Raw genomic sequence first — 13,146 nt, 5'->3', positions numbered from 1 at the left:
CCCACGACACAGCGAGAGAGGGAACACAAGCGGGGGAGTGGCAGAGGGAGAAGCAGGCTTCCTGCCGAGCAGGGAGCCCGATGCGGGGCTCGATCCCAGGACCCTGAGATCATGACCTGAGCCGAAGGCAGACGCTTAACGACTGAGCCACCCAGGCGCCCCTAGCAGCCTGTTCTTGTTTCATGCATAAAATATCACCTTCTAGCCCTCAGAGGACCCGGTGCAGGGAGCAGAGGAAAACTTCAAAATAGGGGGCCCAGAGGCTCACTACTCAGTATGCAGGATTTTATACAGTCCTTTCACTCTCCATCTGGGATTTGACCACCATGACCTTCCATGCTAGGTGTGCCTGTTTAGTTTATCCAGAGAATACACTTCTGATTTACTGTCTGGGTTGGGAGAATTAGTGGCTGAATTTTCAGGGTGGGAGCAGGAATAGCCACTTTCCCATCTTCCATCTGTTGTCCTCAACAGCTGTCACGTCCTTCTTGGGCCCTCATGTTGCTCTGTGGAGAAAACCAGCTTCTTGTGGGTATGTCTTTTGTTTCACTCTTTTCCTCTTAGTCACTGTTTCTTCATCTACTTCGTCTTCCTAGATTTTTGTCTGGGAATATAGATATATCTTGGTTTCTGAATGTAGAGTTTGATTCATTTTCTCCTCTGTGTAGGGTAATTTCTGAGAGAAGGATGGCACAGAAACATTTTTACTCCACCATCTTGAAATGGGAACTTAATTGCTCATCACAGGTTGAATTGTGGTCTCCACACCCACCTCAGAATTCATTTGTTGAAGTCCCCACCCTCCTTACCTCAGGGTGTGACTGTATTCAAGATTGGGTCTTTATAGAGATAATAAAAATAAAACGAGGTCATTAGGGCGGGCTGTAATCTAACAGGAGAGGTGTCCTTATAAAAAGGGGAAATCTGGACACAGAGACAGACATGCCTACAAGGAAGATGATGTGAAGAGACAGGGAGAAAATGGCCATCTACAAGCCAAGGAGATCCTAGATCCTTCCCTCACAGACGTCGGAAGGAATCAACATTACAGATACCTTATTTCTGAACTTCTAGTTTCTAGGACTGTGAGACAATAAATTTCTGTGTGTTTAAACCCCCCAGACTGTGGTACTTTGTTATGACAGCCCTAACAAACTAATGCCATGCTATTTTTCATTTGTTCACACAGTGCCCTTCCCCCTGCTCAGTCTGATTCATGCTTACTCTCTAAAATGCAACTTAGTGTCAACCCATTTTGAAAAGGTGTTCTTTTTTTTTTAAGATTTTATTTATTGATTTATTTGACAGAGAGAGAGGGAGGGAGGGAGAGCACACAAGTGGGAGGAGTGGGAGAGGGAGAAGCAGGGTCCCCGCTAAGCAGGGAGCCTGATGTGGGGTTTGATCCCAGGACCCCGGGATCATGACCTGAGCTGAAGGCAGATGCTTAAGCGACTGAGCCACTCAGATGCCCCAAGAAGGTGTTCTGATCCAGTTTAATTAAATGTGCTTTTTAGCTTCTTCTGTCATAATACCCATCATGCTGTACCGTAATCATCAGTCATCTTGTCTGACTTCCACACTAGGCTATGAGGCACTTGAGGTCTGAGAGCATGTCTTACAAACTGCTTGCACATAGAGGCTTCAATATTATTTATTGAATGTATATATTATAAGCATAACTTTTGGGGCAGGGTGAGTAAAAATGTATATTTTGGTTGAATAACAAAAATTTAGTATTAATATTATATTAATACTTAGTGATAGAAAAATCATGTGAATACAATGACAGAAATTGCTGGGATTTAGAACTAAGAAAAATTGTGATCAAAAGTCCCCCCCCCATTATTTTTGAACAGTAACTTCCTGTCCTGCCTGGGAATGACAGCTGGGTTAAGCAAGAATTAGGATTGCAAGTAACTTTGAATTCTTCATAGTTGAGGAGCCATGTGACTTCCCAATTTCTGTAGCCTTTTTTAAATGACACTTTGTGTCTAATCACTGTGTTTTTTTCTGAGTAAAAAACTAGGACCCATATTCTGATAAAAGACCAATAAAGTGGTTAGGCTTAAAAGGAAGTTATACAGATAGAATTTAGGTTTCTCACTCAATCATCATATCTGCTTTAACTAAATATTTCATTACTCCTTTTAATCTCTTGAGTAGAAGATGTGTGCCCCCGGTCCATTTCCTTCTTTCAGGTCTTATATGGAATACTTGTGATAAAGACTAGCCTTCTCTAATGTGAAAAGAAGGGGTCATTAGAGAACAACTCTTCACCTTCAGTGTCTTATCACAGTTCTCTTGCGTTTAGGATTTAGAGAAGAGAAAATCCTAGGACATTTTTGCCCGTTTAATGAAGCAGGATTTGAATATGTGACCGCTTTCTGAACACATCTGGAGTTCCACTATTCCAATTAGTAGTGCTGTAGATGATACCATTCCAAAGGCCTCTCTCCCTTCCTGGCAAGTGCTTATTGTTTGATGGAATGTGGGTTTTTATAGTGACAGAAATGGGGGAATGAATTAAGAAGTGCTTGAGAAAAATTATAGTAAGGAAAGTCGGGGGAGAGAACCAGCCTTCACAAGCTTTATGGGTTGTTAGTCCAAAGAACTAGGCCTGAAATATGTAGTGTCCTGCCATGATGCTGCTGGTAGTTTTATGGGAACAATGGCATTTCCTACATATTAGCTTATCAAGCTGCCCTCTCTGCCTCACAGAGGGTAGGCTACAAATCACCGTGAGCAGAGAAAGTATAGGACAAATGAACAGACAAAATACTTGAAATCTCATAAATTCCAGAACGCATGGTCACTATGCCAGTGTGTGAAACCCTGTCGTGCTGGGTCGGTGGGACTGGAGGGCATCCTATTGTGTGTGCTGGTTCTCCTAACGCTGCCCCTTGAGGCTCTAATTCAGCCAGAAGTAATGACTCTTGTGTTCCTGAACAGCCTCTGTTTTCCTTCTCAGAAATAAAAATGACCTTCAGGTACCGATGAAGGATGCAAAGACTTAGAAAGAAATGCATCTCTGGAATTCTATGGTACCAATCACCAGTTGACAGGCTATTTAATAGGATACCATTAATGAGCAGTAGGTATATCAGTGCTTCTAAAGTCACTGTCTCTATTGCTTGTCTCTGAGATTAACTGATCAGCTACTTAGAGTCTATATAATTTACAGAAGAATATAGCTTTATTTGAGAGCAATATCTTTCCTAGGCAGGGACCACTTTCCAGAATTTACATGTGTAAGCCATTAGCTGAGTTCCCTATATGTTGAATATGACAGCATTTTATTTTATTTTTATTTTTATTTTTTTAAAGATTTTATTTATTTATTTGAGAGAGAGAGAGAATGAGAGGTAGAAAGCACGAGAGGGAAGAGGGTCAGAGGGAGAAGCAGACTCCCCGCTGAGCAGGAAGCCCGATGTGGGACTCGATCCCAGGACTCCAGGATCATGACCTGAGCCGAAGGCAGTCGCTTAACCAACTGAGCCACCCAGGCGCCCAAATATGACAGCATTTTAGCTGAGCAGCAAAGGAGTAGGTAGTGTTCAAGGAGCGATATCCCAGGCAAGGAGGAGAATGGTAGATTCAGAGCTTCGGAGTCTGATCACCTGGAATTGGAGATCCATTCTGGCCTTGTGGTCCAATCAAGTTATTTCACATACCCAAGTCCATTTCCTTATTCACAAAATGAGGATAATATCTACTTCATAGAATTTAAGCATTAAATAAAGTAATAGCAATAAATGCCTGGCAATTTAATGCATTGATGCTATTGTAAATGTGGTAAAAACTATAGATTTTCCTCCTCATTGATGGGCTTATTCTTAGTCCAATTTCATCTCCATTCTCTCTCCTTACCAGAGTCTAGTTAGAACTGCTGTTAGTTAGTTGGGATATACTTGGAATAGAGGAAAGTTAAGTACGTTTTTCAAATCCTTATCACTAGAAGAATAAACTATGTTGATTATCTCTGAGGGGATATTTTTAAGCTTTAATTAAACAAACATTTAGATCATCCTTTAAAAGGTGCTGGATGATTATGCTTATAGGAGCCTTGTTTTTCTATATCCCCAGGGACATCTTCAGACATATGCATAAATCACTCAATAAGCAAGTGTGTATGGAGAGCTTACTGTATGCTTGATACAGAGGTTGAGTTATTAGAACCAGTCCTGTGGCGGGCGGACTAGTATATTGTGGTGATGCTTTTTCCTATGATTTTTTTTTTCCTATACATTTATAGGCCAGAAGCCAGGCTTATAAGGATTCTTTAAAGGAAGAAGAAAATAAAAAATTGCAAAAGAAGAAGGAGGAACAACATCAGAAGGTATTCACGAGACCCTCTTAGTCACCACTAATTATTTGCTTGTAGTACTAGATAATTTTGAAGGTTTTCTGAACAAAAATATCTACATACATGAAAATTATGAAAAAACAAGCATTAAAAATAAAAAGTGAGATCCGGGTGTATTTTAAGAGTATGATGGGGTGTGGTCAAAACTTCTGTTCAAAACTCTCATGGTACTTAGCTTCATACAGGGGGCTATAGTGTATCTGCTGTAGGTGGGCCAGTAATTCAGGAGATAACAGAACACTCATGAACTTCTGATCTACAATATATATCAATGTCACTGTCATTTTTCAAACCAAAGATATATGAAATTATAAATAGTGTTCAGAGAATACTATAATGCATAACAAATAGCCATAAAAAGTTATGAAACTAGCTTAACTATTCACCTGAAAATACACATATAAAGCAAGAATACTCGACACATATATACAAATATGTGAGGTATTCCAAATGTTTTGAGAATAGAAATCAGTGAAATGAATGCAGCGCCTCCTAAGAACAGTGCTTAAAGGGTAATTCTCGTTAGAATGTAAAATTTCTGGCATGATAACCGAAAACATTCAATGTTGTGACTTGATGGTCATACTTGCCCTTTATACGTATGCTCAGATGGGGCCAGAAGCTCCTCAGCATGGGATGAGAATGAAGACCAGTGGTTTGCTCCAAGGTGTCACTTCATTCTAGATCTTTTAAAGAACAAAATAAATTATTTAGCTAGTTGGACACCCTTATCTTCCCCAGCATTCTCCTTTCCCAACTTTTCCTCTTGCCGTATTGGTGGTTGATAAATCCTGTAATTTCTTCCAGAATATCTCTCAAATCTATTCCTTTATTATACAATTAACTTGAATTCTAACTCTCATTTGATTTCCTTGAGTTAACTGGTTTAAATTTTTTCTTTATGTCTTTGCTGCACAACATAATTTATTATAGCAATTGTGTGTAAAATCACTTTATGAAATAGACTGTATGTACTAATTGTCACTGCTATAATTTTTTTTTGATAATCCAACATAGTTTTAATCTAAAGGTCAATAGAAGCAGTTTCTAAGGTGGTACAATAGTTATGCCAAATATGAAAGCAAGCAATTCTAAGATGATTTCAAGTGTTCATACTGTGCCATAATGTGTCTTGGAGAATTAATCTCAGCTCTAAATTGAAGAGCAGGGATTGATCAAGGTAGAAGAACTTTTATTAAAAAAAAATCTACTGAAGTAGCTGGTGACACCGTCATTCTGACCAGTGCCCTGCAGAGTTCTCTTCATTCAGATGCGGCTCAGCGAAGGCAATGTCACTGCTATAATTTGATCCTTTTGAGTGCTATCCTCCTTCCAACAATGGTCAACCCCTTACTCGTCAGATTCTGTAGTAATTAGCATGTAGAAGCTAAGTCTGATATACACTCATGTTGTATTTTCAATAATGTCTGTCAAGTGACGTGTAAATGTTGGCCTATTTCTGTGACCTTTTAACTTAATATCAAGTTCTGAGGTACTTAGATACTGGGGAGAATGTTGTGAAGCCACTGTTAAGATATGATTTATATAAAAATAACTTCTAGTGAATTTTAAATAGTACTTTATAAAGTTTGGTGGAATACTTGCAACATGAAAACCATTAAAAGTAGAACATGTCACAGAGAGAATGCTCAACAGATTAGAAAATCAGATCTGGGATTTAATTTTCAGGTTGAGCAGTTATTTTAAACAGTGAAAATTAAGCTTTTTATTTCTTAATCTTGTTTTTCTTCTAGAGTTAGACAAATATTGATACATATTTTCTGGTTATTGATTGAGCATATTTTTCTTTTGCATAAATTATTTCCCTTTACTTACTGTAGCTTTCAGTAAAATGAATAACTTTGGCATATACATAATCCCATCATTAGAGTTTTCAATAACAGTAGGATAGAGAAGGATATTTACCTTATTTTTATTTCTCTTCCTTTTTGTTCAGTCTGTTGTTTACATGTCCATGAAGGCATTTCCTGCCTGGTAGAATCTCTCATTCTGTATCACTTCTAGGATTTAGCTTAAGAAAACAAGGATCATGTTTACGGTAAGAAGATACAGAAAAAACCCCCAGATGTATAACATCACATCTATTCATGTGTTTATTCATTTCATTCATTCAACAAATCTTTAGTGAATACCCACGATGAAGTGATTCATGAGCAGATAATCTAGGTTAAGTTGAGGTGATAGTACATTTATTTTGCTCTGTGTGTCTTTTTCACATTCTTTCATGACTCTGATCTCTGGACACAGTAGGTTCTTCCTTAAAGTTAACCTTTCAATATTTTACATTTAATTCAGTTCCCTCTTCTTATAGAAATAATTCCCCTTTTCCCCTATGTACTCAATATATTCTTCTCATTTGACTGCTTTTTTGGGGGAACAAGTACACTCACTCTTGCCTTTCTAAAGTAACCCCTTCTCTGCTATCCTTAGAGATACTATCTCTTCTGCTTCTACTAGAAAAAAAAAAAAGACAAAGGTAATTTTACTATAATCACATCTTTATTATCCATTTTGCCCTTCGTTCCTTATGTTCTGACTTATATTTAGAAATGCTCGTACCAAAACCTCTCCAAAGGTAAATTCCTTCAATTGAGTGGTCATTTGGCAATCCTGTCTCCCTGTAACTCTGTAACAGTATTTAATACCACTTTGAAGCTTTCCTTTTCTAGCTTTTTTTTTTTCCCCCTGGTGGATCTGTCTCAGAGTAATCTATCCCAGTATCTGTCCGTCCATCCGTCCATCCCTCCATCCATCCATCCATCCTATCAACAAACATGTATTGAACTCCTATTATATTTGGAGCCTTCTGCAAGATGCTAGAGCTTCGATGAAGAACAGGATAGACAAGATCCCTGACTTCCCAAAGTTTGCTTCTATTTTTTTTAAAGATTTTCTTTCTTTATTTAACAGAGAGACAGCAAGAAAGGGGGAACACAAGCAGGGGGATGGGAGAGGGGAAAGCAGGCTTCCCGCTGAAAAGAGAGCCTGATATGGGGCTTGATCCCAGGACCCTGGGATCATGACCTGAGCCGAAGGCAGACGCTTAAGGACTGAGCCACCCAGGCGCCCCCCACCCAAGTTTGCTTCTCAGTGGAGGAGATAGACAATTAAAAGGAGACAAAGAAATAAAACACTGCATTTTTTAATTTATGGTGATCAATCACTTTGTAGTAATTAATGCTGCAAAAGAAGGAAATTGTGCATTGTGATAACTTCAGCGTGGTGTATTGAATACTGTTGATTGCCTACCTTTGTCCTAAAACCCTGATTTTTTTTTCCCTCAGGTATACATCCTACTTGGCATAGCCCGTGTTTCAGAGAAGGCAGGCATACCCAAGTCCCAGGCATCTAATCCCAAAGGGTCTAACTGCTCCTGGGAATTCCAGTCTCATCAACTGTGATTGGTTTAGATATGGACATGGGAAATTGTTCCAACCAATGAAACTTAAGGGAAGCCTGTCTTTCAGTACAGATTTTTATCAATATGAAATATACTAGTCTTCCCATTTAATGATTTTCAGCTTGATTTCTTTTTTTTGCCTTTTTTTTGCCTTTTTTTATCTAATATTTGCTCTTTTTTGTTAGAATTTATATGGCAGTTTCTTTTTCCATCATTTAATTTTTAACCTGTGTTATTTGGTTTAAATTATATTTCTAGTGACAAAAAGTAGCTGTTTTTCCTTTTACCCAGTATCCTGATTTCTTTTTTTTTTTTTTTAAAGATTTTATTTATTTATTTGACAGAGAGAGCAAGAGAGCACAAGCAGGGGGAACAGTAGAGGGAGAGGGAGAAGCAGGCTCCCTGCCAAGCAGGGACCCCGATGCGGAGCTCAATCCCAGCATGACCTGAGCCGAAAGCAGACGCTTAACCATCTGAGCCACCCAGGCACCCCAATCATGATTTCTTTTAATATATTCTCATTTATTGTGATTACTTGTTCATTTGTACATATGCTTGCTATGTAATTTGCTTTATAGCTATATTTTCTTTCTTGTTTTCCATTCTCTATTTTTTTGACCCTCTGAATTTTTTCTGTTCCATTTATTTTCCTTTCCTCCTTTCTCTCCTCTCTTCTCTTTACCTCTCCCCTCCCCTCCCTAGGGGTAATAAATTTCAGTGTTTTTGTTTTTGATCTTGTATGACCTTTGGTCTATTTAATCTCAAAATATGTGTTTCACTTTAGGGAAATTTCTAATTCTTTTCTGTTTCTTCTCCTATATTGTCTCTGTTATTTATTTCTGGGATATGTATCAAATGGATTTTGGAAATCTGAGACCTATTCCTTATATCTCTTAATTGTTTTCCTTATACTTTTATCTGTTTGGCCTTTTCCATTGCATTCTGGGAGAAATCTTTAATTAGATCATCCTGCTTACTAATTTATTTCATAAGTTTCCATTCTGCTTATTTGGCACATGTATTGAATTTATTTACCAAGATTGCTGACTTTTTCATAGCAATATTATGCTTTTTAAGCACCATATTCTTTCTGATCTCTTCACTGATGGTAATTACACAAACATTAAGGTTTTCTATTTACTATTTTAACTGTATTTTTTCCTTTCCATTTTAAGTTTTTTTTTTTTTTTTTTTTTTATCTCCTGTGGTTTTCTTTCTCAATTGTATGATTCTTGGTCATCTTGTTTCTTTGGGCATGTTGCCAAGCGAGGTAGTTAGGAGCTTGTCTTCTGGGAGTAGTAGCCTCTTTTTCTCCTATAGTCAGCAGGTACCTGGGACGTTGTCCTGTTTCTCTGAGCCCAGACACCCCTCCTCCATTCACTGGTTACCCAGGGCCCCATGTCACTGCTGTCTGCTGTGTGGTGCAAGTGTGGGAGGGAAAAGGGCCCACTGCCAAGCTCTCTCCATGAACTTCTCCAACTCATCCTTTTTTTTTTAAAGATTTTATTTATTTATTTGAGAGAGAGAATGGGATAGAGAGAGAGAGCATGAGAGGGGGGAGGGTCAGAGGGAGAAGCAGACTCCCTGCTGAGCAGGGAGCCCGATGCGGGACTCGATCCGGGGACTCCAGGATCATGACCTGAGCCGAAGGCAGTCGCGTAACCGACTGAGCCACCCAGGCGCCCCTCCAACTCATCTTCTTAATGACTACCTCAGTATTCCGTCTTGGAGCTCTTTCAGAGGCACAGCGAACTCAGCTCAGCTTATCCTGCACATTTGTTTCCCTGTGTAATTTATCCCGTCTCCTTTCTACCATTCAGTAACCTAAACAGATTTCCAATAGGCCAGTTGCACTTACTGATTTTGCATGTTTATTGATTTTATATAGTCACTTGGAAAGTAAAAACAAGCCAAAAAAAATAAGAAAATACTGAAATAATTGGGTGACAGAGAAAATTCTTTTAGAATATATAAAAAATTATGAGAGCATTTTATGGGGAATGCCATGCAAAGTTATATTCTCAGACATTGTACTCAGAAAAGAAAAATCATAACTTTTGAATCCAATCAGTACTAAAAAAAGAAATGAATTAAACATCCAATCTAAGACTTTAGAACATGAACAATAAAGGATACTGAAGGCAGTAATTAAGATAAGAACAGAAATTAATAACAACTTCAAGAAACAGCTGTTATAAAAATCCAACAGCTTGTTTTCTGATAAGGTCAACAAAATGAACAAATCTGTGGCAAGACTAATCAAGAAGAGATTAGTAAAAATGCAAATACACAACATTAGAAATGAGGAGCCAGAACCATAGATCTGGAAAAGATTAAGCTTATATTACTGTAGATAAGACTATGCTAATAAATCAAATATGTGGATTAAGTGAGTGATTTTACAGGGAAATATAAAACCCTAAAATGATTCAGAGTTAAAACACATAAAGACAAATGAAAATGCAAGTGATTTCTAAAGTTTTCTGAGAATTACTCTCCCCTAACAAGCTAAACTTGGAAAATTTTACCAGCAGGTTCATTGGAATTTTCAAGGAACAAATTTTTTTCTCATGCTTTAGGAACAACTTACTTTAAAGTTGTTTCAGAGCAAGGAAAAAGATGAAGTAATTTAGAATTAATATTGAACTGTAATTCCCATGATGTCACAGCCTGATAAAGAGAAACACACACACATAGAAACTTGTAGAGGTTAACTTTGAAAGAAAATTCTAGTTATTTTTTCTCTTAATTTACCAAGGCAAAGTAAGGTTTATTCTAGGAATGTGAAGGTGACTGACTATATATTACAACTTTTTATATCTTTTCACTACAGGATAGGTCATGAAAAAAATCCACTGGACCGCCTCTTTAGCTATAAAAAAAAAGAGGCATGGATAAATTTTAATCTCTTCTACTAATTTAAAAACAACAAAAACAAATATGGTGAACTAGAAATTTAAAAGCTTGTCTTAACATATATATAGTCTTCTAAACCAATAACGAACATCAACTCAATGGTGAAATATTAGAGCAGTGAACAATATCAGGACATCTTCAACCCCTACTACCACCAATCAGTATCCGCACCTGAAATTCTAACCCAGTGCTTTGTAAAGTTATTTGATGGAAAACATTTTTTCTTTAAACTGAAAGCTCTTAATATAGCATGGTACAAGGTTTGGGAATTATTTTAACCAACTTGATAAGACAAAAATAAAAAAAGGAGCCTTTCCAATTATTGAAAATAAGTAAAATTATTTTTGGATGAGAGCAATTTGCCTGTACAACCTAAGAGAATCAACTGAAAAATGGTTAGAACAAATGGAATTAAATTAAAGAGTTATAAAATACATACAGGAATCAACAACTTTCTCAAATATTAGCAAACATCAATTAGAAAATAAAATGGAATAAAAAGACCTTATCAAAAAACAACTATGTAAACACATTGCTCAATTAAAAAAAAAAAAAAGCCAAAAAACTCCCAAACTCTCCTATGACCCGTAAGTGTAAGTTTGAATAATGTAGAGATGGATGATGCTCCTGAATGGTAAGATTCAATATTGTAATCACTGTAGTTCTATACAAATTAGTGAGGTGTGTGCAATTCCAATAAAATTTTCAGTGTGGAAAGAGGTGGTTTGAAAAACTATTTCTACATTTCAACCATGAGAATAATCACAAGATTGAATAAGAAGCTTTACAAAAATGTGGATAATAATTTGTGTGTTTGCTGGGGCAAGGAGAATGTACAGAATTAGCTATTAAAAAATACCTCAAACTCCCTTGTACTGCTGCTCGTAAGAGGTGAGCCGAAGGGCTCTTTGACAACATCAAATTAGAGTTTCCAAAATGTGAAATTATTAGATATAAAAGGTATAAGTTTGTTTTGCAGAAATAATCAGAGATCAGAGATGTATACAAGATGTACGTACATTTTTTTTTTAATATTACTGGAAGGTTTGAAATAATTTGTTCAGTGATAGAGGATTTGAGGATTTTGAGTTTGGAATACCATGCAGCAAGTGTTACTGTGTTTTAATGATATGGGGAATATGATCACCTATATAAAAATGAAAAAAAAATTTATAAAATAGACTCGGGGCAAGTTTTGAAACCTGCCTCTTCTTATTGTGTTTTGTGCAAATTACCTCATCCCTCTAAGCTTTATTATGTATGACAGTTATTTACCTTGTGATACTGTTTCTAGGATCAAATGAGAGAAAAGCTTGTGGAAAGTTTATCTTAATGCCTGGCATGTGGTAACCCTACAAATGTGACCTGAGCTGCTATAATCTGTTTGTATAAATCAAGAAATGAAGGAAACTGACATGTTATCCCTGGGTAGAGAGATTTTATGGGTGATTATTATGTCTTCCTTTATTTTTTATTTTTAAAACAGATTTTATTTATTCGAGAGAGAGAAAGTGAGAGCATGAGCAGGGGGAGGGGCAGAGAGAGAGACAGGGAGAAGCAGACTCCCCACTGGGCAGGGAGCCCGAAGACACAGGGCTCCATCCCAGGATCCTGGGATCAGGACCTGAGCCGAAGGTAGATGTTTGACTGACTGAGCCACCCAGGCACCTCTGTGTCTTCCTTTATAGTTTCTGCACTTTCTACATTTTCCACAATGAATACGTAACTTTTATGAGAAATATTTTTTAAAAGAAGAACGTTGATAGGATATATTTCTGGGTTGGGAGATAAGAGAGCTAGTGATTCAATGCTTATTATAGCCGGAAGTCCATTTCTCTTTATATTAAAATGGTAGAACTAACAATAATTAGTGAAAGGAGAATACACATTATTAATGCATTTTTGACTCCCCTACTTTACCCGTTAATATTTACTTCTTTTGATTTGGTTGTCTCCTCTTAATTTTTTGAAGTGGTTTCCACTTTTTTTCCTTAGTGAAGGCCGTATTTGTCCTTCTGGGCAAAGGTACTGCTGTGAGGAGCCCCCAAACCAGGACCTCTCTAAACTGTCCCCTCCCCATACAGCTCCTCTCTTGTATTAAAAAGCATTCAAAAGAAGGGGTTCTTTAACATCCATGTCATCAACTCTCCTGCTTCCACTATCCTTTCCCTCTTGAGTTGAGAGAACACCCTCTCCTGGGAGAAGTTTGTCCTGGCCAGGCGACGGCACTTTAATGTTTACATGAAGCGGTCAAGCTGAACCATGTTGGAACATGCCTCACTGGGATTCAGACATGATTTCAAAATGACCCTATTTTACTCTTCAGTGACTGCACGATAGCCTTGCTCTGGGGCATCCCTTTCACTCTGGCCACCTCAGGTTTCTCCAGTGTCCTGCTCACACACCTGGCTGTCGTGTGGTTGACCCTTTGGTACATTGGACCACA

The 13,146-nt window shown here is 37.6% G+C and overlaps 1 protein-coding gene across 5 annotated transcripts in view; it reads left to right on the top strand.

Annotated features, from left to right (window-relative positions):
• Positions 1–13,146, top strand: part of EPSTI1 (epithelial stromal interaction 1) — a 289,769-nt gene that overhangs the window by 260,048 nt on the left and 16,575 nt on the right. For 3 of the 5 annotated variants that reach the window (XM_073894504.1, XM_025874834.2, XM_025874831.2), the window contains one exon: positions 4,253–4,336. The exons of 1 other annotated variant lie outside the window; for it this stretch is intronic. In XM_073894504.1, the coding sequence (XP_073750605.1) occupies positions 4,253–4,336 (84 nt within the window). Of the gene's footprint in view, positions 1–4,252; positions 4,337–7,668; positions 11,872–13,146 lie in introns of those variants that run through there. One more of the 5 variants, XM_025874832.2, reaches the window with a different exon arrangement.

This window comes from Callorhinus ursinus, unplaced genomic scaffold (assembly GCF_003265705.2).
Source record: "Callorhinus ursinus isolate GAN/ISIS: 27379988/994484 unplaced genomic scaffold, GSC_fseal_2.0 scaffold7, whole genome shotgun sequence".
Lineage (NCBI taxonomy): Eukaryota > Metazoa > Chordata > Mammalia > Carnivora > Otariidae > Callorhinus > Callorhinus ursinus.
The sequence above is the reverse complement of the archived record's forward strand: the minus strand, read 5'-3'. Positions and strand labels throughout refer to the sequence as shown.